At 40.7% G+C, this 24,023-nt stretch overlaps 1 protein-coding gene and 1 long non-coding RNA gene across 4 annotated transcripts; one reads left to right on the top strand and one right to left on the bottom strand.

The window, feature by feature from the left end:
* Nucleotides 1-532: 532 nt before the first annotated feature.
* On the bottom strand, nucleotides 533-22,054 carry LOC137172873 (tyrosine-protein kinase yes-like). 3 transcript variants are annotated; one of them, XM_067577457.1, is made up of 13 exons: nucleotides 21,832-22,054; nucleotides 21,466-21,604; nucleotides 11,904-12,213; nucleotides 9,657-9,756; nucleotides 9,103-9,201; nucleotides 8,757-8,860; nucleotides 7,535-7,684; nucleotides 6,841-6,996; nucleotides 6,130-6,309; nucleotides 5,183-5,259; nucleotides 4,734-4,887; nucleotides 2,594-2,725; nucleotides 533-1,311 (listed from the first exon to the last, which is right to left on the bottom strand). In XM_067577457.1, the coding sequence occupies exons 3-13, from the start codon at nucleotides 12,199-12,201 to the stop codon at nucleotides 1,103-1,105; spliced, it is 1,659 nt and encodes a 552-aa protein (XP_067433558.1). In that variant the 5' UTR covers nucleotides 12,202-12,213; nucleotides 21,466-21,604; nucleotides 21,832-22,054; the 3' UTR covers nucleotides 533-1,102. The 3 variants fall into 3 exon arrangements, with proteins under 3 accessions (XP_067433558.1, XP_067433557.1, XP_067433559.1); XM_067577456.1 differs by having other exon boundaries at nucleotides 21,466-22,054; XM_067577458.1 differs by having other exon boundaries at nucleotides 11,904-12,210; nucleotides 21,466-22,054.
* Nucleotides 14,020-17,198, top strand: LOC137172880 (uncharacterized). The gene is made up of 2 exons (XR_010925065.1): nucleotides 14,020-15,584; nucleotides 15,905-17,198. It is a non-coding gene; the product is annotated as an uncharacterized lncRNA (long non-coding RNA).
* Nucleotides 22,055-24,023: the final 1,969 nt, after the last annotated feature.

Genomic DNA, 24,023 nt, shown 5'->3' with positions numbered 1-24,023 from the left:
TTTAACCGCTTTTATATAAGCATTTCTCTGTAGTGATCACAGTGAGATTATATAAACCCGGGCAGAGAGGGACAGAGAGAATTATGGCATTGTTATAAAAAAAAAAAAAAGTCTTCTCACATGGGATGATGGATTGTAAGGAAATTCTTCAAATAAAGCAATAAAACCTCGTCCATGTGATATGAATAAATTCTTAAGATAACAAAGGAACATAGAAACAAAAAAAAAAGCACTGTAAAAGAGCAGAAAGGCATAAGAGACTCAGCCACTTGCAACAAATAAAATATTAAAATTAAGCTGCGTGGGATTTGCTTTTAAATAATCACTGTCAAATGGACTGTGATAATGACCATCAGTCCCCTGAGAGCCTCTCCCTGTTACTTTTATATATTATCTTTGTCAATAATTAATTGTTTTGATGCATAATTTACCAATCTACCTCTAAATAATACAATCTGGAGGCAAGCTGAGTGAGAGATCTTCACATAAAAGCCACATAAAAGCCTGACAGTTGGATTGCCGTTCGCAACACTTTTTTTTTCTCTGTCACAGCTTTACTTCACAGCAACCCACATGTAACATATTTAAAACATAACTGAAATGAGTTCTTCCGCATGTGTCCACGACCAAAGTCTGCTTTTTTTTTTTTTTTTGTACACGATGATAAAATCCATTTACTTTGCGAGGCAGCTGGGTTTGCGACATCGCAAGATCACATTCTCGTGTGATCTCGCCATCTAGCTGCCTCGCAAGGTAAGATGGTGATAGACAGATGGTTCATCCAATCACCTGCCAAGTATTTTTTTTTTTTTTTTTGATAGTGCCTGCCCTTTTTCCAAACAGTTTCCAAGGACGACTTGTAACAAACCATCTGGCTCGTCAGGTAAAAAAAAAACTCCACAGGAAAAATCAAAAATTCACACAGCTAAGACTTGTGTAGTACCATGAATTAAAGTAGAACCAAACACTGAAGAACAGGTAGAACAAAGTAGTGGTTTATGTGGTTTCCAGCCAACTTTTTATAGGGTCGAACAGTTCCGTCTCCTCTGTCTGCCTTTAAACAAGTCTTCTCCCAGGAGATCGCCTTCAGAGTCCAGGCAGGCTATAGGTTCTCTCCAGGTTGGTACTGTGGCTCCGTGGAGGTGAAATAGTCCTCCAGGAAGGACTGGAGGTACTCGAAGGTGGGCCTCTCGTCCGGCTCCTTCTTCCAGCAGAGCTTCATCATCTCGTGCAGGGACTCTGGGCACCCCTGGGGGCAGGGCATGCGGTAGCCTCGCTCCACCTGTTCCAGCACCTCCCGGTTCACCATGCCTGAGGAACAGATGGGACGGAGACATTTTTATTGATTTTTTTTTTTTAAGGCTTAGATTTCTCGAATCAAAAATTAGGAATATAAACAATGCAAGTGGGGGAGGGGGGTTATATGTATGTTTTCCAGAAAAACAAATAGTAGTAGTAGTAGTAATAGTAGTAGTATCCTAAACAGAGACGGGCTACGACCCTAACAAAAGATTGTTCAATCTTATTTAAAGAAAACTCAATTCTATTCCTACAAAAGATCAGACTAGAGCTGCGGCTAAGACTATTTTGTTTATTTTTTAAATAATTCAGTCAATTGTTTAATATAAGATAAAGATATTCTATTTACAATGATATATAACAGACAAGAGGCAAATTCTCACATTTGAGAGGCTTGAACTTTGATAAATTAAACGATTTAAGTAACAAACTAACATTTTAGGAAATAAGCTTTTTTGCTTATTTTATACTTGTTTTTTTTATACTTTGCTTGTTAGGACACAGCTAGCATAGCTATGGCTAAAGGTGACAAAACCCACCTACCAGCACCACTAAAGCTCACTCATTTACATTTCTTGTTTGTTTAATCTGCACAAAAACTGAAGGGTAAAGTTGTGATTTTTTTGGGGTGTGTCTTGTCGCCTTGTGAGGTTGCCAGGCAACCAGCAGGGACTCACTCTATGCTAAGCTAAGCTAAGCTAAGTGGTGCTTGCTGTCGCTTCATATTTAATGTACAGATATGAAAGTGGTATTGATCTTGAACTCCCAGCAAGAAAGCGAATAAGCCTATTTTCCTCAAACTATTCCTTTAATTAATCATCAAAATAGTTGTTAATTAATTTTCCGTCAGTGGACTAATCTATGGATAGTTTCAAAACTACACCAGAGACGAAGTGGAGCTGCGTGGAGGTGCTGCAAAACGCTGCAGGCGCTGCTCCCCAGGGCAGTGTCAGTCTGACAGATGGTTATAAACAAGAGTGGTGTTCAATCTCCTGATCGTCCCTCACCAGATGGTCTCATCTAATCTCAAATGTGTGTGTGTGTGTGTATGGGTATCAGTGTGTGTGTGTGTGTGTGTGTGTGTGGATGTCAGTGTCCTCCTGCAGAGGCATAAACAACCAGCGCAGACAATGTCAGACAGCTTCACTTCATCCTCCGACATTAAAAAGCACGCCAGCTTGACGTCTACTGACAGACTGAAAGCTGATAACTCCGGCTGTGAATCACCGCCCTCTGATGCCACATGAGTGTGTATGTGTGTGTGTGTGTGTGTGTATGAGAGTGTGCTACTCACCTGGGTAGGGCACTCTGCCTTTGGTGACAAGCTCAGTGAGTAAGATGCCAAAGGACCAGACGTCTGACTTGATGGTGAATCGGCCGTACAGAGCTGCCTCGGGGGCCGTCCATTTAATAGGGAATTTGGCTCCTGAATGTGACAGAGAGGAGAGGTGAGGTTAGTCCAGTAGAGGGCGTATGTGTCCATTACTGGGCCTTGTCTTCAGAAAACCACAATGGCAAAAAGATATGGGCACTGGGATGGTCTAATGTGATTTCAAATATTGCAAGAGAAGCTAAATCTAAAGGGATATTGTATCAGGTTGTACATAGATTCTGTTTCACCGCTAGTAAATTAAAAAGGATGCATCTTTCAGAAAATGATTTATGTTGGAGATGTAATGAAAAGAAAGGGACTCTAATACATAATCTGTGAAACTGTACTGTCGTCTGTCTATTGTAGGAAAACATCTGAAAGACTATGGAAGAGGGACTGAGCTTTCTTATTCCTAGGATACCCAAACTTTGTCTCCTAAACTATAAAACTAAATTTGAAGGAATTTCAATAAAAGGCAGTTTCAAGTCTGGGTATAATCAGAACATTGAGACATATCCTGAGGCGTTTCAAAAGCCCTGAAGCTCCCACTTTCAATGAATGGATTAATTTAACTAAATCAACGTCCTACGAAACGATGTTAACCAGAAGGTTACAGACATATGACACAAATAGAAATTAAATATGGGAGAATTTCCTTGTTGGGAGATTTCTTTTTCTTTTTTTGTCAATGAATACAAGACAGAATAAGAGGACGATCTTTTCGTTACACTGCTCGGCCACTCAGGCTCCACGCGCTGACTGAATGTTGATGTGTATGTGCATGCAACCAATCATGTGTGCTGACAGACAGAGAACGTACCATCAGGTTAAAGGCAGAACATTGAATCATTTAAGTGATATATGTGCACACATACCGATCATAGGTCAGAACATTGCTAAATTTGGCTGAATTATAAAAGCCAGAGTTGTTTCTGAATGAAGAGTTGTTTGGGAGCTGAGAGAGTCGCCTCTTATTGCTGAGCTGAGCCAAAAGAGTTCCCATCACTGGTGTGTTTTATCTTCGTTTGTCAGCTAATGTTAGCAAACTTCAGCTATTTATCTGACATTAATGAGTTACATAGAATAAATGATAAGTATAAATATTTCTTTTCTACTTTCTACTTAAGAAATAAAGATGCTTGTCCTGTGGATTAACGGGAGACGTTAAATGTAGAAGTTAAATGTAACTTTTCAGTGCTGAGTCACCACAAACAACAACACCACAGGGGCGAGTCCATGAGTTCAGAGATGACTGTAACAACAGCAGGTTACAACTAGAAAGTTCAAAAATGACTTCAGAAGAGAGCGTTGGGGAGTTTCATGAATATGAACAAAACCTGTGCTGCCATGCTTGTAGTTCTTTTCTTCCCGTGCACTAAATGAAAACGTTGTTTGACTTTATTAAAGTGACAAAGGTTTAAATTTCATATAGCAACTGCTGTAGTGGAGTTGAGCAGTCTTAGAATATGGAAAATAAACTCCAGGGACACGCTTCATTTTTTCAGAAAGACATAAAGGAAACATTGAATGAGAGATTGCGTTGAGTTACAGAAGCTAGTGGAGGCTAACCAGATGTGACTTTGGAGCTCTGTATAGTTTTCACAGTCTCATAATTGCTTCCAGTAAAAACTTAAAAAGCCAACTCATCATCTTCAACCTTTATTTATTATAAGTTTTGCTATACAGCTATACAGCTACACGTACAGTGATGGCAGAAGCATTGTATTGGGTTAGAGGCAGAAATCTCAATATCTGGTTATAAACAATTGAAATGATCAACATGGCCACGAGAAGCTAGTGAGAAAATCAGTTTGTTTTATCATTTGGGTGAACGGACCCTTTAAGAAGCAGACAGGAAGGCAGATGAATTCCCCTCAGAGTGTGAAAAGCGCAACTAATCAGAGGGAACAGAAGCACCTGGTTTCCACTATTAGCCTAATTCACCATGATAGGAGACAACGGGGAGTCGTCCGAGCTGAGGTCACGGCTCTATTCATTTCCACTCTGACACCTCATTCACCTGTGACTCAGGCAGCCCGTGTGTGTGTGTGTGTTTACCCACCTTGCCTCGCTGTGTACTCATTGTCCTCTATCAACCGGGCCAGACCGAAGTCGGCAATCTTGCACACCAGGTTGTCGCCCACGAGGATGTTAGCGGCACGCAGGTCCCTGTGGATGTAGTTCATCCTCTCGATGAAAGCCATGCCGTCGGCGATCTAAAAACAAACATTTGACAACATCTCATGCCTCTTTAATAAATCATTTTTAGCTCCTCGCACGCAGAACATCAAGCCCCGTGTCAGGCATTACGAGAAGATAAATAATGAAAGAACAAACGCAAAGTGTGCCAAATCTAGGAGAGGAAGACATGTTTACCTGAGGCTGTCGTTCTTTTAAAAAAAAAATCAGAAGCTTAAAATAGAAACTCTAAACTTAACAGCACGACTCACTGACACAAATACCGAAATCACTCGCTTGGCAAACAATACAGACACTTGTGCTTTATCTCACCTGTGCAGCCATATCCACGAGCAAGGGGAGCTTCAGGAATTTGCCATCACCCTCTTTGAGGAAGTCAAGCAGGCTCCCTATTAAACAGCAAATATCAGTAAGAAGTCGTAAAGGCAGAACGGCCTGTGATATACTGCAGGAGCAGTGAAAGGACAGCGATAGCAGCTGCATACCAATATATACGTGGAATGTTAAATATTTCAATTAATCGCGCGCTCCTGACTACTCCTGGTAAGAAAATTATGCTGAATATTAAATGAAGCTGGACTGTGAATTGGTATGTGATTTATAGGGACGTCTAATCAGTATTTCTCATTAAGTGTCTATCAGAGGAGGTATTTTTCTGCATAAAGAGAAGAGGGACTGTGTAAAATACTACTACAGCAGTATATCAACACACTGTAGGGCAGTTAGATACGGAGGCATATGTCATAGAGTTAACATTTACACACATATAAATCTAATTACTCATAAAACCCTGAAAAAAAAAAAAAAAAAAATACGCATTGCAGCTGAAACTATGAAAGCCTACCCGCAAAACTACTGCAGCTTTCAATTAAACATCCCTAGTTTCAGGGCCTCCAGGAACCACAAGGGACTTTCAAGGACTTTCAATCTGCACTGCATTTTAATTAAAATGTCCATAAAATCTACATTTTTTTTTTCCTTAAAGGAAATCATCATGTGCGTATCTGACATCGCTGCTGTGCCTGAAAAACACAAGCTGGATCAATGCTGTGCTTGAAAACTTTGTCTACAAGGCTCGGGCTTGATGTTGTTTTGCTTTTCTTTCTTTAAAAATAGACCTTGTCAGTGTCATGTAACAGGAAACAGCTGAGTCTTATTATCCTCCAGAGATGATCTCAGGAAAGCAGTTGAATTACTAATCAAACATGCGTCTACAGCTGATAGATCTTCAGGTATGTTTCAGGAATCCGTGCGTGTACCTTTGGCCATGTACTCTGTGACGATATAGATGGGTTCCTCGGACACCACCGCATAAAGAGGCACCAGTTTGTCGTGTCTGAGCTTCTTCATAATCTGAGCTTCTTGGAGGAAAGCCTCCGGCGACATGGTTCCCGGTTTAAGCGTCTTTATGGCCACCTTGGTGGTGCCGTTCCACGTGCCTGCCGAGAGAAAGAGAGGGAGACAGAAAGCCCACAGGCCGCAGGGGTAATCAGTGTTGTTAATGGGATGGGAGCAAGACAATATCATTAATTAGGTCTTGTAATTGCTCAGACATGTGCTGTCATGCGTGGACTGCGTTCCTCGTAAAAATATCCCTGTCTGGCGTATCGCAGGGGCTGGGATGAGCGGATACGAGCTCGGAGTTCAGAGAAAGGGAATAAATAAATTTGGCTGGAGCTGTTCTCCTGAGTGAGACGATCTCTGGAGATAAAGAGAATACAACAAACAGAGGAAGCAACTGCAGGAAGTGGATAATTCCCTAGTTTGGACAAAAATAGACACAATAAATAAAGGATTCGGACTGTTTATGTGAGTTTGATTTATGCGCATGCTGTCTGCACTTCCTCCGTGTATTTGGGTTGATTTTGAAATTTCCCATCTAGATTATTACACCCAAATACTACACTTTGACGCCAGAGGGCTATTTTTCTTGCAGTGTTCCCGCTTGTCTCGTCTTGTCTTACTCTTACCCATCCAGACCTCTCCGAAGCAGCCCTGTCCCAGTTTGAGCTCCAGTCGCAGGGACTCCCGGGGAATCTCCCAGGCGTCTTTAGCGAGCCCCTGGGTCTGAGGCTTCACTGTGGGGCAAACTGTGGTCAGCCTGTGGCAAAGCCCGTCTGCGTGCTCTGTAATACGGAGAGAGACAGAGATCAGAACGCTACATTACACTCAGCAGTACCGCAAACACCCACACGAGTCTCTTCTGAACCAGCGGGATGCAGCGTTTTAAAGCTGTTTCATGCATCGATTCATTCTATTTGATATGGATGAATTTGGACGCTCTTATACTAACTGTAATGAAATATAAATGAGATGAAGCGGCTTTTTAGCGCAGCAAAACCCTCTCTAGAGTCAGATTGAAATGAAGTAGGATCACAGAGATTTAACCCCAACCATCCTCAGGCCGAAGACGAGGTGGGAGGCCCAAAATCATAGCTGCACCATCAATTGTGATTTAAATGAATGGATATTCATCTCCCGTGGTAACACCGCGGGGGCCTATCGCAGGTAGCGCAGCGAACCGCACGGTGGCACAGAGCAGCGGGTGTGACTAAGAGTAATTTTCAGGATAATTCCTCGAGGTGTGATGAAAGACTGTGATGAATAATGAATGAGGGAAGACAGAAGAAGAGAGCGAGTGGGAAGCTTTGCAGCTTTGAATACCTGTGTAGTGTTTGACAAGCTTCTGTAATGTGTCAAACTGCGCTCGCGTGGTGATGTAGTATCCCCCGTTGTCAAGTTTGCGGATCTTGTAGTGTTTCACATTGTCTCCTTTGGCTTCATCCCAGTCGCGTATGGAGAGAGAGTAAGCACCTGGAGGAGACGAGACGTGTTCTTCATCCATCTGAACCCAAAATGTCAATGATTCCACTGTGTGATGCGATTAAAAGATGGAAGTATAGAGCTGCAAAGTGGGTTGAGCAGCTGACATTTTAAAGCTTATTTTAATGACATCCTTTACGCTGAAACCTGGGAAATTTCTTGCAATTTCTTTCTTTGTTCATGAGATGTTTCTTGCATCAGTTTGTGTAGGTGAACTGCTGTAAGTACTAATAAAACAGAGGGACGCACACATCCTTCAAATGTCAGACGAAGACAAGGCATCTAATTGATAGATAAGAAAATTAATAAAATGTCTTGGGAGTTATCAGTACAGTGTGCTCAATTTTTGACCAAATACTACGATACCCATGAGCCTCAGTCATCGTTGCTATGGATAAGAAGCCAGTCAGAAGTGTGAATAAGAGCTGTATCAAATTTTAAATGCTTTGTCGTTATTACTGGAATCTAAACACTGTCTATAGTTGCTGAATTCATCTAAAATTGTCCAAAGGTGAACTGAGTGAAGTTGCTTAATATATGATCAGGTTCCTGTCAAGCATAATCTACTGTGTAGCTTATGTAGCTTGGTGGAAAATGACTGTGTCTCTGTGTAAATGATTTCTTGTACATAATTCCCTGATATGTATGTTTTTTTTTTTAATGTAATAAATAAATGGTCACAAAAACGCTTTAGCTAGCTGTTAGCATCACAAACAACCTCATTTTGAGTTACTGGATGTTTCTAACCAAAATGCTTCTTGGGAGTCGTAGTTGATTCCTCTCCTTATGTATTTATGTACGCTATGAGTGGGTGATATGATATTGATATAATGTATATTGTGATATAATACATTTTCTGTAAAATCAGTCTGAGAAACAGTTTTAGGATAAAATAACCGGACAGCGATATTTACTAATTTTGCCAATCCAGTTAATTAAACACCTGACATCATCACATTGATGCAAAAATCATAAAGTAGTGGTAGTAATTTTGCTTCTGGACACCTGAAATAACTCTTCTCACTTTGCGTCTCTACTGTATTTACAAAGACGCCATCATCACCTTTAGTAGTTTCACTTTCTCGCACCAGGAAAGTTCCTCGATGATTCCCTGGATTCAGCAGCAACCTCTCAGCGTCTTTACGTCCCATTTTACCAAAGTACCACCTATGAAGAGACAGCACATGCACAAAAAAAAAAAAAAAAGTTGTTGTTTGTAGTGCTGAAAAATCAAAATCACATTATGAAGCTTCTGGCGGGTCGTGAGGTTTGTCTGAGGCTGTTACTATTAAGACCGTTAGCTTTGATGAAAACCACATGAGATGAGATCATGCTTGTGTCATTAGTCTCCTGGTGCAATGGCTGTAGATGGAATAATGAGGTTACGGATAGCGGCTGCGAGGCCTTACTCTTCAGCCTGGATGGAGTCCGCAGGGGCCACATAATTGCTCGGGATGTAACCTTTCTTCCCCGTGTTGATGGAGCGAGCTTCCCACCAGTCTCCTTCTCTGTAGGGGGACAATGACACAGGAGAGATGAGACGTACGTCAACCGAGGCCTGGAACTCGTATCGGTTAACAGCGGTTAATGGTTATTAATTTACGGGTCAACCTGGTATAAAATTATTCCCACTGCGTCCAACATGGCAGCTTAAACAAATGGTTTGAAGCTGTTAATCTGTTACATTGAAAGTCCTTTTGTTTCATTTGTTCTGCGTTTGTTTAAATCTCCAGATCGGCTACAAAAACTTTAAACCTGTCCTTAAAATGTAAGGTTGGACTAAACGGCGTTGTCACAATGGGATTGAATGAGACTAATCTACTTTACATTACAGTGCTATAACCTCAGGTGACATCACTGCAGGAAACAAGTAGTAATCTAACTAATTCATAAAGGCAGATCACAGGTGCGGATTATTGCTTGAAAGAGATTATTACCCATAAACTGACAAAGAGACACTTACGTATTGTTGATGATCTGGAAGCGGTCTCCTTTTTTAAAAGACAGATCGTCTGATGTTCTGGCTTCATAGTCATACAAGGCCACAAAGAAGGTAACACCACCTATAACACAGAAAAAAATGTACGTATCAGCAAACACACACGACAAACAAATCAATAAATGACTACCTGGCTTGTGAAAGTGAACTATGAACACATAATAGCGGACAAAGCTGCAGGCACAGGATGTTATGATGCTATGGAAGGTGCATATCAGGATGCTGTTTTTTTTATATGTGTGCGACTTTAAACGCCAATTTAAGTAGATAAATCTGTCTCGCCAAGGTCTGAGAGCTCATACTGTATTGATTTTCTTTGGCTTGTAATTCTATTGTATGAATACTTCCTCTACATGGCGATATGACTGCGGCCTGACTCTTCAAAGACAGACAATGGAGAGTCAACATATCACCGGTTTTTAATTGGGTCGTAATCTAGATCTCACCAGGCACACTTAACTATTAAACAAGTGATTTGGCACGGGATGCAAACATGAGCTCAAATTAAACATCATGACACATAATTCAGTAAATTATTAAGTAAGTCGACTAATCTTTCCGTCCCGTGTAGACATCCTGCCTACTGTGCAGCCGCGCTCTCAGACAGATGACATTCATAAACCTACCGCTGACAACAATGCTGTCAACAGTAAATCCCATTATGTCCCGCAGAAAGCAAATACCATGGCAGTGCCACCTTGCCCCCCCCACCACCCCCACCCATCTGAGAGCAGATAATCCAACATGGAGGAGGATTACAACCTAAATCCCACCTAAACAGGAAGGTTCAATCTCATCTCTTTGCTCTCAGGATCGTTGTAAGCAGCTCAGACACATTGAGAGCGATCACAGTCGATATCGGGACCTGCGTTAAATCTAACAAGGAAAAGCTCGTTAAAATGACAACGACAGCGGCATTACCTGTGACACTGACATGTCAGATTAGCATATTGACCAAATTAAGATCAGTGGTAAGTATATTCGCAGTTTTGATCAGATTAACTGTATCCTGTAGAAGTAATCATTAAAAACAATAAGTAGAGGAAAACAGGAAAGTTCTCATTACTATGTACGATGCATTTATCTTTTCTCACACAGATTACTGTGGAACAGCCTGGCTCAGTGCAACAGGACAAGTTTAGACCAGATTCACAGAGTGATCAACAGAGCTGCGTGTCTCATGACAGGCCAGACTCTGACGTATTAAATAAAGATTGACAAACTTCTACAAATGGCTTTTATTGACCGCATCGTGGACAGAATTAAAGTAACTGCTCTGACTGTGCACCACGTTGTCTGACACTATACCTGACTGAACCGTTTTTGGTGGGCTTCACCACCGGCCCCTAATAGTCACTCAAAGTCAGCAGTGAAGGCTTTGCAGAGGCAGGACCCAAATCTCCTGAAAATCCCTGCAATCCTGCGTTCAACAGCAGCCTGTAGTACTCTGATGCCACTTTCAGGAATCAGCTGTTTGAGATGCTTTAATAGTCTCATTGAGTGGGTCACCCTGGTGAAATAAAGTAAACTGTAATTGTAAATTTAAAAAAAAAAAAAGCTAAAACCTTATGGTATGCTTAAAAAAGCAGTCAGCAGTAAAGCACATGGGCTCAAACAAAAACTCTGGTATGGTCCTTTAAAGTCTCCCTTCACTCAAAAATTTAATTTTTTTTTTTGTTCCTACAGTTGGACGTTTGAGCTTCACTGTGCAGAGTTTGACACTAGAAAGCTGTTTTCACATTCTGCCGCTGAAGAGGGAAAGTTTCTCTGTGCTCACTGAAAATCAGATTTTAAGGGGCGGGCCTATTAGCAGGATTTGTGACATCACAACTAGTTTTGGAAGCCAATCATGGTCCAGTATTAAACTTACAGAAGTGTGATGTGGAAACTTGAAGCCTCAAGTGCACAAACACTGATAATGGACTTTACAGTGAGGTAGGAGACATCTTGTGTCCAGCGGTTAAACTTAAATGAAATACATTTGCATATTCATAGACTCTGGAATATTTAATTAGGGAGAAGGAGTAGATGCCATTTTAAGCATTTTAACAAGATAATTATACTTTTTGGTGGAAAAACTAAATCAGAAACACAATATTGTTCCAAGCAGAGTATTTTTATGTCTTAATACATGTTTGGTGGGGATCTTTAAGCATGATATTAGACCATCATCAGTAGTGTAATTACATGTTACAATAACACGCTTCTTACTTGAGGCAGCACCAGAGAACGAGTTGGACACAGGACCAGAGAAGGAGGACGACGCCCCTCCAAAGGGAGTCATGGCGGAGGAGGATCCGCCAAACGGCGTTAGGGTGTGGTTGAAGTTTGCGGCCCCGGAGCCAGACGAGGATGAGGGAGGTTGATTCTGCTGCAGCTGGGTGGGATCCGGCCCGTAGTGGCCTACATGAGGCATGGCGGCGGCGGCGTTGGGGTCTGACATCTGGGAATTCTCTGGCCGATACTTCATCGTAGGGCCTTTGTCCTCTTTGCTCTTAATGCAGCCCATCGTCTCGCCCTGCTGCGACAGACACAACACAAAGCCGTCGATTTAATGCCAGCAGATTGAAGAACACAGCGTCCAACTCATCACTCGCTTTGATGATACAGAAATAAAGTGAAGGGGCCGAGGGAGGCGGGGGATTAACGATTGCAACATAAGGCCTGTAGGCGCTGGTACATGCGTTATGAAATCAAAATTTAATGACCTGATATTATCATGTGAATCATTTTGTTGTTGCAGCCGCTAAGACTATAAGCCATGTGGTAACTGGGACATATGGGTAAATGCTAAATCCGCTTTGAATCACACACAACTCAAACATAGCTATGTAGATTCAATTGTGCATACATGATTTGAGCTTTGACAAGTGCAGAATGGAGGGATAAATATGTGATTATTGTTGTACATGTGATCTATTACATGTCATTGTTGTGACATATTAAAGCCTTGCTGCCTTGAAATGATTACTGAAATGAGTATTTCCATTATCAGGGCTGTCTGTTCTACATTTCTGCCTTGTTGTGGCCCTCTCTGAGGCCCTCTGGCTCACCGCGCTAGAAGATTTAAAACATCGGTGTGTCTCCATCTGCATGGTTGTCATTCCTCGTTCTAACATAATTTGGCCGGACTCACACTGAGGCATTCTTTTGTGAGGTGAAGGCCCGGAAAATGTGGAGACAATCAGACACGCTCGTAAAGAAGTCTGAGCTCAGGGGAGATCAGAACGGTTTCGTTCGCCAAGAAAAACCGGCTGCACAAGGAGCCGGACTCGGGTTAATTGGCGCTGACACGTTACAAGATACTAAAACAATCCCGGATCAAACTGGAATAAGGAGCTTTTATTCGGAGCGGAGGAGATGTGGAGTATGAAAGGAGGCTAAACAAACAGCGCTACTGAGCAGCACTGTGGCACAGTTGGTGACAGGAATGAGAAGGGCAGCAGTTGAGTGAATTACAGGGTCGCAATCATGAATCGGTTAAAGGGAAGAGGATCTTCTGGTGCAGTAATACATCTTTAACTGATTTTATAACAGCGGCCTTGATGTTGGGAGGTGGGAGGGTTTTTTTTTTTTTTTCCCCTCATCGGAGAGGGAGGGGCGTAATCGAGGGTTCATCAAGTTCTCCAGCTGAACTGCCAAGGAAATCAACAAAATGGGGACAAACCGCAGAAACCTTCCAAAGATTCAGAACACTTTGCTCAAATAAAACCGTGCAACCGGTTAAATTGCAGGGTACGGCTCGTGCTGAACGCCTGTCCTGCTCTACAAAACCATTTTATGAGTGGTCAGTCGCTGGACATGTGCCAAATGAAAGAGATTTATAAAAAAAAAAAAATCTCTTCAAAGGGATAGGGCAATAAATTTAATCTCAGATGCTAGATCTACTGCCAATATGTTGAGAATGTTGGCATGGAAAAAACACTCTGTTTCCAAGCCAACATTTCCTTTAACCTCGAGACAGCAGTGTCATGGAAAGCAGAGGGCTTCATTCAGTGATTCAACTATGGTGGGCTTGTATTTCATCATCAGACAGAGGAGAGCCTGGCTCGTTGGGTCAGCAGTGAGCTTACCGCACTATAAAACACTGGCCGCTGTCCCGGGAATATTTGCACTTTAAAGCAAAGATGTTTTTCCCTTCCAAAAGTCAGACACACACATCAGAGACCAATTCAAAAGTGACATCACTCTTCCAAAATTATCATCGACACTGTCCAACTTTTAAATACTTTTTTTTTTTTTAAAAGAGAATTCACTTTCTCTGCTGACAAAACAAAACACGACTCTGATACGTGTTTTTTTTTATTTTATACTTCACAAAAAAACCTGCTTAACAATTACGAGTATGGTTTTATAACTGATAAAGCAATGACTTTCTCATTAGCCTCAGTTCTTTGTGTTTAGCACTAATTAGTCTCACACAGCTGGTATGGATGTTTCATATATAAGACCCATTTTAATCATGAAAATTGAAAACTTTTTGTCATTTACTGTGTAAAAATAACAAACATTTGCTGGTTTGCCTGTCTTCACATATAAAAGCTGAATACGTTTTATGGTTTTTGTGGTTGCTGGTCAGCGTAAAGCACCAGTTTAAAGATATTTTATACACTAGATGAACAAGTAATTCATTAATAAATGATTACAATGCTTGTTCATAGCAAACAGTAGTAAGGAAAACTGCTTTTTTGGCATGTTGACATGCATTTTTACATTATAAGTTTCGGTCCAGTGTTAAATAGTGAATGTACATAAACTCCTGTTGGAAAAGAGCTTATCAGTCAGAGAGGGTGTGTACATACACACCTGTTCCCTGGTCATATTTGTATTAACAGAGAACAGTATGGAAATCCATCAGCTTCACTAATGGCTGAACTAAAACTACACCATACCGCATAGATGAAGTGAATTACAAATATTTCTTTTAATTATATTTCCAGGGGGGGAATCACTGTCTTTTATAAACATAAAACATAATATCGAAGTCTCATGATTCCCAAATCCAAGGTGATGAGTAGAGCACTGCAGAGCGAAACAACAGTTCAGATAAAATTCCCTTTAGTGGTCGTGTGTGCATTAAGAAGATGATCTACTGTATAGAGGGAGGGAGAAACAGAAAGGAGCAGGTTGGTTGAGTGAGAGGGGGGTGGGCATCCTGGCAGACAGTGCCAGCTCCACCAGCTTGCACTACTAGGAGGATTATGAGGATGGAGGATTTACCTTAAGAGGATAATAATAGAAAACAAAAAAACAAAAAAAAGAGTGACCACCAGGGCTTGAAGCGATCACGTATCGACCCCTGACTCCGCTTGCACGTGGTCATTTTGGCCTGAAGTGACCTGAAGTGATATTTGTCGCGCGCGCAAACAGCGAGCCGGCTTTCACGGCTGAGAAGGGATCTCTGTCGGCGGACTCTTGGCTGCGATGACACAATGCAGACTGGCTTTGCCTGGAGCCTCTGAATCAGCTCGGCTAACCCTCCTCATCAGCGTGTCGCATCGGTTAAAGCAGACAGCCATCACATAACGACACCACGGGCTCCGTCTACACTACGGTCTGCGCCCAAGTGAAACAAAGAAAATGTTGAAATATGTCTCTGAAAACCACCATGTAAAGAAAGATCAGTCCTTTTAGTCCAAACTGTGTTGGCTCTTTCTAACTTTTACATCTGAGTCTATTCAGTTCAACACAAGATAATTCCTCAACAGCAGAGCCATGAAACCACAAGGAAAAAATCTGCCCTGCTGCTAATTATAGCAACTTATTCTAATTGCTGACAACATCCCACTGGCCCCGGGAAGATAACATGACCTACAACGGCACATCGCACGCAAACATGAGCGGAGTCCCAGTTGTTGGGACGCACCGTGAAGAAACAATGACATGGGGAAGGTGAGGAGTTTAAACAAGGAAGTTTACACACGCACAGAATGAAAAAACACGTGCATATATGCTGTGGCTCCTTCCTTTTTCCTCATTGTCTATTGTCTATCGTCAACCGACAATAGATGATCAGAAAAAGCAATTAAAAGAGATATATTCTTCTTTGCTAAATTAAGAAATAAGCTGAATGTATCAAGGCACAAAAACCTTAAATAACTTTCCTGTTGCTGTTTTTATTCCTATATGAGGTGTTCTTCTTCTGATCATTATAATCTCTCTCTGTCTCTTGCTACAGTTTTGGTTATCTTTGTTTAATGTCCCTCTTCCAGGCAGGTCAGAGTGTCCCGTAAGCTACTGTGGAGCTGGTAGGAATTCAGCGTCTTGCCCAAGGACACTTCAGCGGGGGCAGATACTTGCTGACACCTGGTTGAAACACGATGACTGCAGCATCTGGGAGCAACACAGAACAGCTCAGGGGGCACACTCCGAGAAGGACGATCATTGTCGTGTACGCTGAGTTTTCAATCGGCGAGATTAGGTTGTCACAAAGCAAGCTAGAACAGGGAATATCATGCTTTTATGTGAGTGTTTGAAAGCATCTGGACTCCAGTTTTTTTTTTTGTACCACTTGCATGCTGTTACGCATTATGAAAGGATCCAAAATAGCCAAAACACATTTCTTACAAGCAGCCTAGCAACAACCCAAAAGTATTACAGGAAATACATAATAAACTGAACTTTTTTTTTTTTTGTTGATGTCTGAGGGAAATCCAGATGTTCCCTTGAGGGACAGAGTGCTTTGTGAACATTAAGTTTTCCTCGTGACCCTTGACCTCTCGCCCCTTTGTTAGAACATACAAGTATGCAGTTTTAAGGCCTACATGGAGGCGTGCTCTCGTGCTCTAACGTTCAGTTTTAGATCTCATTCTCATTTGTCAACTTTATTTATGTGCGGTGCGTTGCTCGTATAATCCAGATTTCGGTCGAAGCACGCGTATCTCTGTGACATTGTTTACGAGGCTTGGACAGAGGTGTGCGCGCTAAACCAAAAACAGACCGTCAGCTGTGGGAGAAAAACATGTGATAAAGCTGCTCAAACAGCTGTCCTCTGAAGCAAAAATCGAGTCAAAACTTAACGTATTCTTGTGTTACAGAGATATTTCTAACCTGCAGTTTTCTTATCGACGGCCTGCCTACAGCTCCCTCCCCCCCTCCCCTCGCAGTCCGACCACAGTGTGAGAATTCCACACAGGCTTCACAAAATGCTGATAAGACAGAGGAGTTTTTGCTCTTTCTAACACGCCCTGATAGCTACAGTAGTGGAGGAGTGAGTGTGTGATTGCATTGGTCATGGTTCAGAATTTTAAAGAAGGCTGCAGAGACAAAGTTTAGTGGACTGAGCTGACAGTGCAGGATTATTTAAAGGCTGTGTTATCCCTGCTTACTGTACAGTTCTGCTGGTGAGAAACAAAGAGATAAACAGTTTTACCACAAGGCTACTTTACTAAAGCTCACCTGCATGGAATGCATGATTAGTTAGTTAATTAACTGATTGGAAGATCAAGAGAAAACTGACAGTTTTGTCATTTTTCTAGCAAAAATGCCAAAAATTCACTATAATTAGAGCTTCTCAGATGTAATTATTTGCTGGGTTTCTCTCTTTTATATGATCTTAAACTTACTACTTTTAGACTGATAGATGGAGAAAAAAAATGCATTTTAAAGGGTTAATCAACAGTTAATAATTGACAAATCAATCTATAAGGAAAATAATAATGACGTGAAATCCTGCATGAACTACATTAACCATGTTTAGGGTTCTATCAGAATGACTACATAGAGATGTGAGGAGTGACTTCGGTCACAAACCAAAGTTTTGGTTTGGAGCTGCAACAATTAGACGATTAATTGTCAACTACTGAATAAATTGTCAACTATTTTGATAATCAATTAATGATTTTGAGTCATTTTTGAGTAAAAAAATGTCCAAATCCTCTGATTCCAGCTTCTCAATTGTGAATATTTTCTGGTTTCTTTAGTCTTCTATGATGGTAAACTAAATGTGGACTGTTGGTTGGGACATTTTATGGACCAAACGACTAACCAATTAATCAAGTAAATAGTAGACAGATTGATAATGAAAAAAAAAAAAGGTATTTGCAGCCCTGATTGGTTTAAATTGAATTAAGCTAATTAAAATGTTGGTCTGATGATGGTGCTACATGAAGAGTTAAGAGATCACCAGAGTTATTACAGTTTATCCTGAGGGGGACATAAACGACAGAAGCAAATTTCAGGACAATCCATCCTTTAGTTGTTGTGATATTTCAGTTTCGAACAACGTGGTGGACATTGGCAACCCACCACATCAAGGCTAAGACTACATTAACCATATTTCCGGGGTCAATCTACATGTTAGGAGAAGTGAGGAGGGAAATTACAAATTTTAAGTAATATAACGTAGACTATAGCTATATAATCTCATCCAGAATTTAAAATCTGACTGAACTGATTCATTTGAAATCTTTCTTTTTTAGTAAAACATACTTTAAATAATGTATATCAAGCATTATAAATAAACTGAACCATGATACTACAATATATTTTGGACCTTTTCACAGCCTTCTTTTCTTTGGGGTTGTTTTGCTCGACTGTAATGAAGTTGACATTTGGCTGGATGACAGGCACGCAGCCGAGCTGGAGGGTTATGATGGTGGAGTTCCTCCATCCATCAGCCAAACGGTCTGATTGAAACCCTGCCCAGCGTTTCGTTGGACAGCTGTCAGCGGCTGACGCTGCGGCTGCAGACGGGGAGGGTCTCGGGAGCTTTAGTTGGCTTCAGATCTGCAACAGATGCTGCTTTCCACCTTCCGCCACATTCCTCTGATGCCAAAAGGGTTAAAACTGGGTCTGGAGAAATGTCACGTGACGTTTACGGATGTGAAGCCTGCAGAGCGTCGAGAAAGAGACATCAATAAATGGTTCACATTGAGATTTACACTGTGCTGGGTGTAGTAGCGTTCTGTCGCATAACCCTAAAATTAAACGGATCCTGAAGCGTACAAGAAAAGGCTTTATATTTCAGAAACGTTAAGATCTTATAGCGCTATAATTCCTCAGCTCTCTCTAGCATCAATACTTCAGTCCTGAGGAAAAAGCTGTCTTTGACTCAGTGATTTTACCTAACTTGACGTGACTATGTGTAAAAAATCCACAACACAAGCCCTCATTGAGGGGCTTTTGGTTGCAATTGTGTCGGTTATTGCACTGACAACACACTGTTTGTAGAATAACAGGTCTTCTGGGAATACCTGAATTCTGCCACCTGAGTCTTGGGCAAGCGGGCGCTATTTTGGGAATCTCAATGTGTCTACAATCATCCGTTTGTCAGCACATCACAGGACGGAGTGTTTGTAGTGTCAACAGCTAACAGAGCGACTGTAAAAGGCCTGGATTGGACTGTTTTCTCTCGCAAAATACATTCACATCCGACTGGAGGCTAAAATGTGATTCTCTAAACAATCTGAGCCTGAGTTTCAGTACTTTCATGATTAAGAGTAACAGCTGAAGAAATAGTCTAGTGGAGACATTGATTCATATTCATATTCTCTGCACTATGAGCAAGGTTTCTAACTTATTGAATACCGGAAAGAAAGTCATCTTTCTCAAGGTATTTGCTCATAAAACTGTGGTTTTCATATATTACATAATCACTTACAGTGAAAAATGTCCACAGTGTATATTGAGGAGTTGGGCGGATTAATCAGCTGTTAAAATGTCGGTTAAACCTGGAGACCTGGTTTGTGAGGAGGATGAGGGTGTTTCTCATTTTAAATATTTTTCATGTATTGATTCTTCATCCATGGAAGCTCAGCCAGACTGTATTATTGTAGTATTTCCGCTATCACTTACATTCATTCAGCAATTCTTGGCTTCATGTTACATTTAGGGCTGAAACTATAGATTATTTTCATTCGCGATTAATCTGCCGATAATCCTCTCCATTAATCGATTTGTCGTCCTGTGAATAAAACGTCAGGAATAACTGAGAAAGGCCTGCGTGAAAAAAACTCTAGAGCTCGAGGTGAAGTCATCAAATGTCTTGTTTGTCTCTGATCATCAGTCCAAAATCCCAAAATATTAGATTTACTATCATGTAAATTAACAAGCATCTTTGCTTGAAAATGACTTAAATGATTAATCTATTATAGAGCTGCAACAATTAGTTGATTAATCAAGTAGTTGCCAACTGTTCAATTAATCACGAACTATTCTGATAATCAATGAATCATTTTGGGTCATTTTTTAAGGGAAAAAAAAAATCCAAATTCTCTGATTCAAACTTCTTAAATGTGAATATTTTCTGATTTCTTTAGTCCTCTATGGTGTAAACTGGTTATCTTTGGGTTGTGGACTGTTGGTCGGGATAAAAGAAGACATTTGAGGACATCATCTTGGGCTTTGGGAAACAGTGATCATCATTTTTCACCATTTTCTGACATTTTATGGACCAACAATTAATTGATTAACCAAGAAAATAATCGTTAGATTAACCAGTAATGAAAATAATCATTAGTTACAGCGCTTATCTATTATAAACGTCATTAACTAATTGATTGATCATTGCAGCTCTAGTTATGTTATGTGAACATTATTTCAATGAGTTTCACACAGTGAGTTAATTAAAGAGCAGTGGTGTCGAATCTGTGTTCGATGTCAGCAGATATCCTGAGTTGAAGCATCAGGATCTATATGGGAGTAGAAACAGTTGTATCGGTGCTGTTTGTTGACCCACAATATCCCGATTTATAAGCTTGTAACAGTAAAAGATATGAACATAAATGTCCACCTTCTTATGTGTCAACAAAGTCATCGTCCGTGAAGCCACATTTTAATAACATATATCTTACAAGTGTCGGTGTTCTCCTTTAACCTCCTTCACTCCATGTTCAGCTGCCCTTATATGGATTCAAAGCAGCAATGATTGAGTCACAGTTGTGCAGAGCTGTTCGGGATAAACTGTAGTACATCATGACATGTTCTCAAGTCACTTTAGGCATGACTGTTGGTTTACTTTGAGCTTCAAAAAACAGACTGTAACACACTCTGCGGTGAAATAAAGAGGACAATTTGCCAGTCCATGCACTCTAAGAGGAAGTGCAGACCACCACAGTGTGACTCAGTAAGTTTTTCTCCACTGTACAAACTTTAAAGCATCACCAAAAGGGCCTGAACCTCCTCCTCCTCCTCCTCTTCCTCCTCCTCCTCCTCATCCTGATGCTGATCTCACAAAAATATGAATCAGCATGAGTCAAAGATTGGATCAGATATTATAAATGATGAGGTGGCACTTTTGCCCCTTGCTGCATCTTCACTTGAAGTAGGCACATTTTCTCCACAGAGGTCAAAAAAGATTTAAAAAAAAAAACAAAAACTGCAGTTAAACAGAAAAATATTGGTAAAAATCAATATATTCATATGAGTTTTCACTTTTAACATCTCCCTTTACAAGTTTAATCTTTATTTATCAAGATCAAACCATCACTGGTGATCTAATCAACATATTTAAATCGGTGTAATGTCATTAAAGCCTACTGTAGTAGATGTGTGACCTACTTTAAAGTATTTATCTGCTCACAACATGTTCCTCTGGGGACTTTAAGCACATGCTGTCTATTCACTGACGTATCTTTGATCTTTTGAAGCATTATAACATATTTTTTCTTGCCGGGAGAAACACAATAGAAGCTATATGAGACATGTCAGTATGTTTCTGTGTTAATATAAGACAACCTGGTTTCCTTTGTTGCTGACAGGTCAGACAAGACGAGCAGCAACGTTTCGGCCCATCTGCTCCAGACAAAAGACCGGTTACATTCTGGTCTCTTACCTTCACAAATCCGCGTCCTTTCTGGGGAGTGTTTTCTTCTCGTTTTTCCTCCCCTCCTGATCTGGGATGTTTAAAAGAAATCAATCTTTGAGTTTTATTCCAGCGACTCCATCCTCACTTCATCCATCCAGCGGAGCGACTGAAGTTAAATCAAAGCAGAAAAAGGTGTAACGGTCGTAACGGTCGTAACGGATGGCGGCGGCGGCGGCGGCGGAGGAGACAGTCATCGCCGTGAGGTCAGAGAGGAGGAATCCAGCAGCAAAACAGCATGACAGCGGTTTATATAAAAAAAAAGAAGAAAGGAAAAAGTGAGAGCCTAAAGTGTCCCAGCTCTTTGAAGGAGCTACTTCCTACTACTAAACTTACATCAACCCCCACACAACAACATGGCCGACCCTGCCTGCGGGACTGGAGCAGGCACACAGCTGGAAACAGACACGGATCCGACCGGTACGAGCTGATCCGAGAGCGGCAAAGAAGACGAGATGTTGACAGGAGGAGAACCGGCTGACTGTAGAGATAGTAAAGAGGTGATACTATGAGAGGCGAAGAGAGGAGCGGACCTGGTTTCATGTGGAAAAAAGGAGGATTGGAAAAGCGTCCTCAATTTTTAACCATCTTCAATGACATATACAGGCCTGCAGCGCCCTCTGCTGGCTGCTCTGCGCACGCGCACATCTGCAGCTGTCAGAGCACATCTGCATCTTTCCTTTAACGTGGTACCTGTAAGGACCATAGACTGTTTATAAAATATAAGTAATAATAAATATAAATGTATACACACTCTATGGCTAGAGCATGTTTATATTTTGAGTGGATGCACTGCAGTAAATAAATAAATATATAGTTAGTTATTTAGTTAGTTATTTAGTTAGTGTGTCATGCACATACAATTGCCCATAATACAGTACAGCAGTGGTGAAACATGCAGAGTCATGTGTATGTTGTTAGATATTATTATAGTGATTTGATTTATTGATTGATTCATTGATTGATCCCTGATTCCCCCTTAAATCCCTTAATTTGCCACCACTTAACTTGAAGTAACATAATTCTTATATTTAGTGAATTATTCAAGTACAAAACATTGGTGTATCATATCATCAAATAAAACATTGTGGATGTTCTGTGCATAATTTTGTATGCATTTCTTTTGGTGGATACACATACTGTAGGAACACCACTATATTGATTTATAATTAAATTTTCTGTGGATCTATCTTCTATAGCAGTACTTCTGGCCTGTTGGACATCAATCCAACACAACAAAAATATCATTATGTTATATTCCTCATAGGAATATGTATGTGTGTATGTACTGTATGTATATATGTATGTGTATGAAGGTACATTTCTTTATACTTGTATGAATGTTTATATGTATATAAGCACATATTTGCTTTGTTTTTGTTTTATTATTATTATTACATAAAGCACTTTGAACTACTTTTGTATTTGTATTGAATTGAAAATCCAGCCTGTGACCACTTTATACCAAAGGCAGAGAGGACACATGAAAAATAGAGCAGCCATATTGATATTTTTCCACAAGAAAACTAACAAAAAAGCAAAACACCCATCCATCCATTTTCCACCACTTATCCAGGACTGGGTCACAGTGGCATCAGACTAAGTAAGGAAACCCAGACATGCTTCAACCCAGCAATGCCCTCCAACTCCTCCTGGGGGATCCCAAGGCATTCCCAGACCGGAAGAGATATCTAGTCCCTCCAGTGTGTTCTTGGTCTGGGTTTCCTACCACTTGGACGTGCCTTGAACACTTCCAGAGGAAGACGTCCAGGGGGCATCCTGACCAGGTCCAAACCTCCTCAAGCAAACAAGCGAAACAGTGGAATTTAATTTAAGGGGAAAAATATGTGTTTTTGTTGTTACATCCCCACTTTCTTATGGAAACTGAGATAGCTATATTAAAAAAAACTTTCACCATTTGAATCCCAAATTATTGTTGATCAGCAAATAAATAGATATTTATTGTCCTCATGGGGGAGATTTGGTTCCACAGTGCATTATGCTTCAGTATTTGAATCTAATGTCACATATCTGAAACTAATCCGAATGTAAACTCTTTTTCAAGGTGAAATAATTCCTTTAATTATTGGTGTAAAGCTTCTCAAATATAGTGAAGAAGTGCCTCTTCTTCAATGGAAGTATTAATATATGTAAATGTCTTCAACATTATTTGGAAAGATAGAAATTAAACAGAGTAGTCGTGTGCGCATCCACAAAACCTCAGTGGGACAGAAAACAAGAACCAGCTATACTGGCCAAGTATGTTTACACATGGTTTATAGTGGCTCTCAGTGCACTTACACACAAAAATCTTCATAAAGATACACAAGGACAACAATCAAACTGGGATACAAGGAGTACCTGCACACATCAAAGCTCCCTTCATTTTTAATTGTGACATTTCCTCCTTTGCCTGAGGAAGACCTGTGGAAATGACCTGTAAAGTTACTACACCATAGATAAATACAAAAGTACATAGATGGCCTAAATAATAAATAATTAACTAGATGCACAAAAATACAGGCATT

The sequence above is a fragment of the Thunnus thynnus genome, chromosome 21 (assembly GCF_963924715.1).
Source record: "Thunnus thynnus chromosome 21, fThuThy2.1, whole genome shotgun sequence".
In the NCBI taxonomy this organism is placed as follows: domain Eukaryota; kingdom Metazoa; phylum Chordata; class Actinopteri; order Scombriformes; family Scombridae; genus Thunnus; species Thunnus thynnus.
This window is presented reverse-complemented; position numbering and strand designations above follow the sequence as displayed.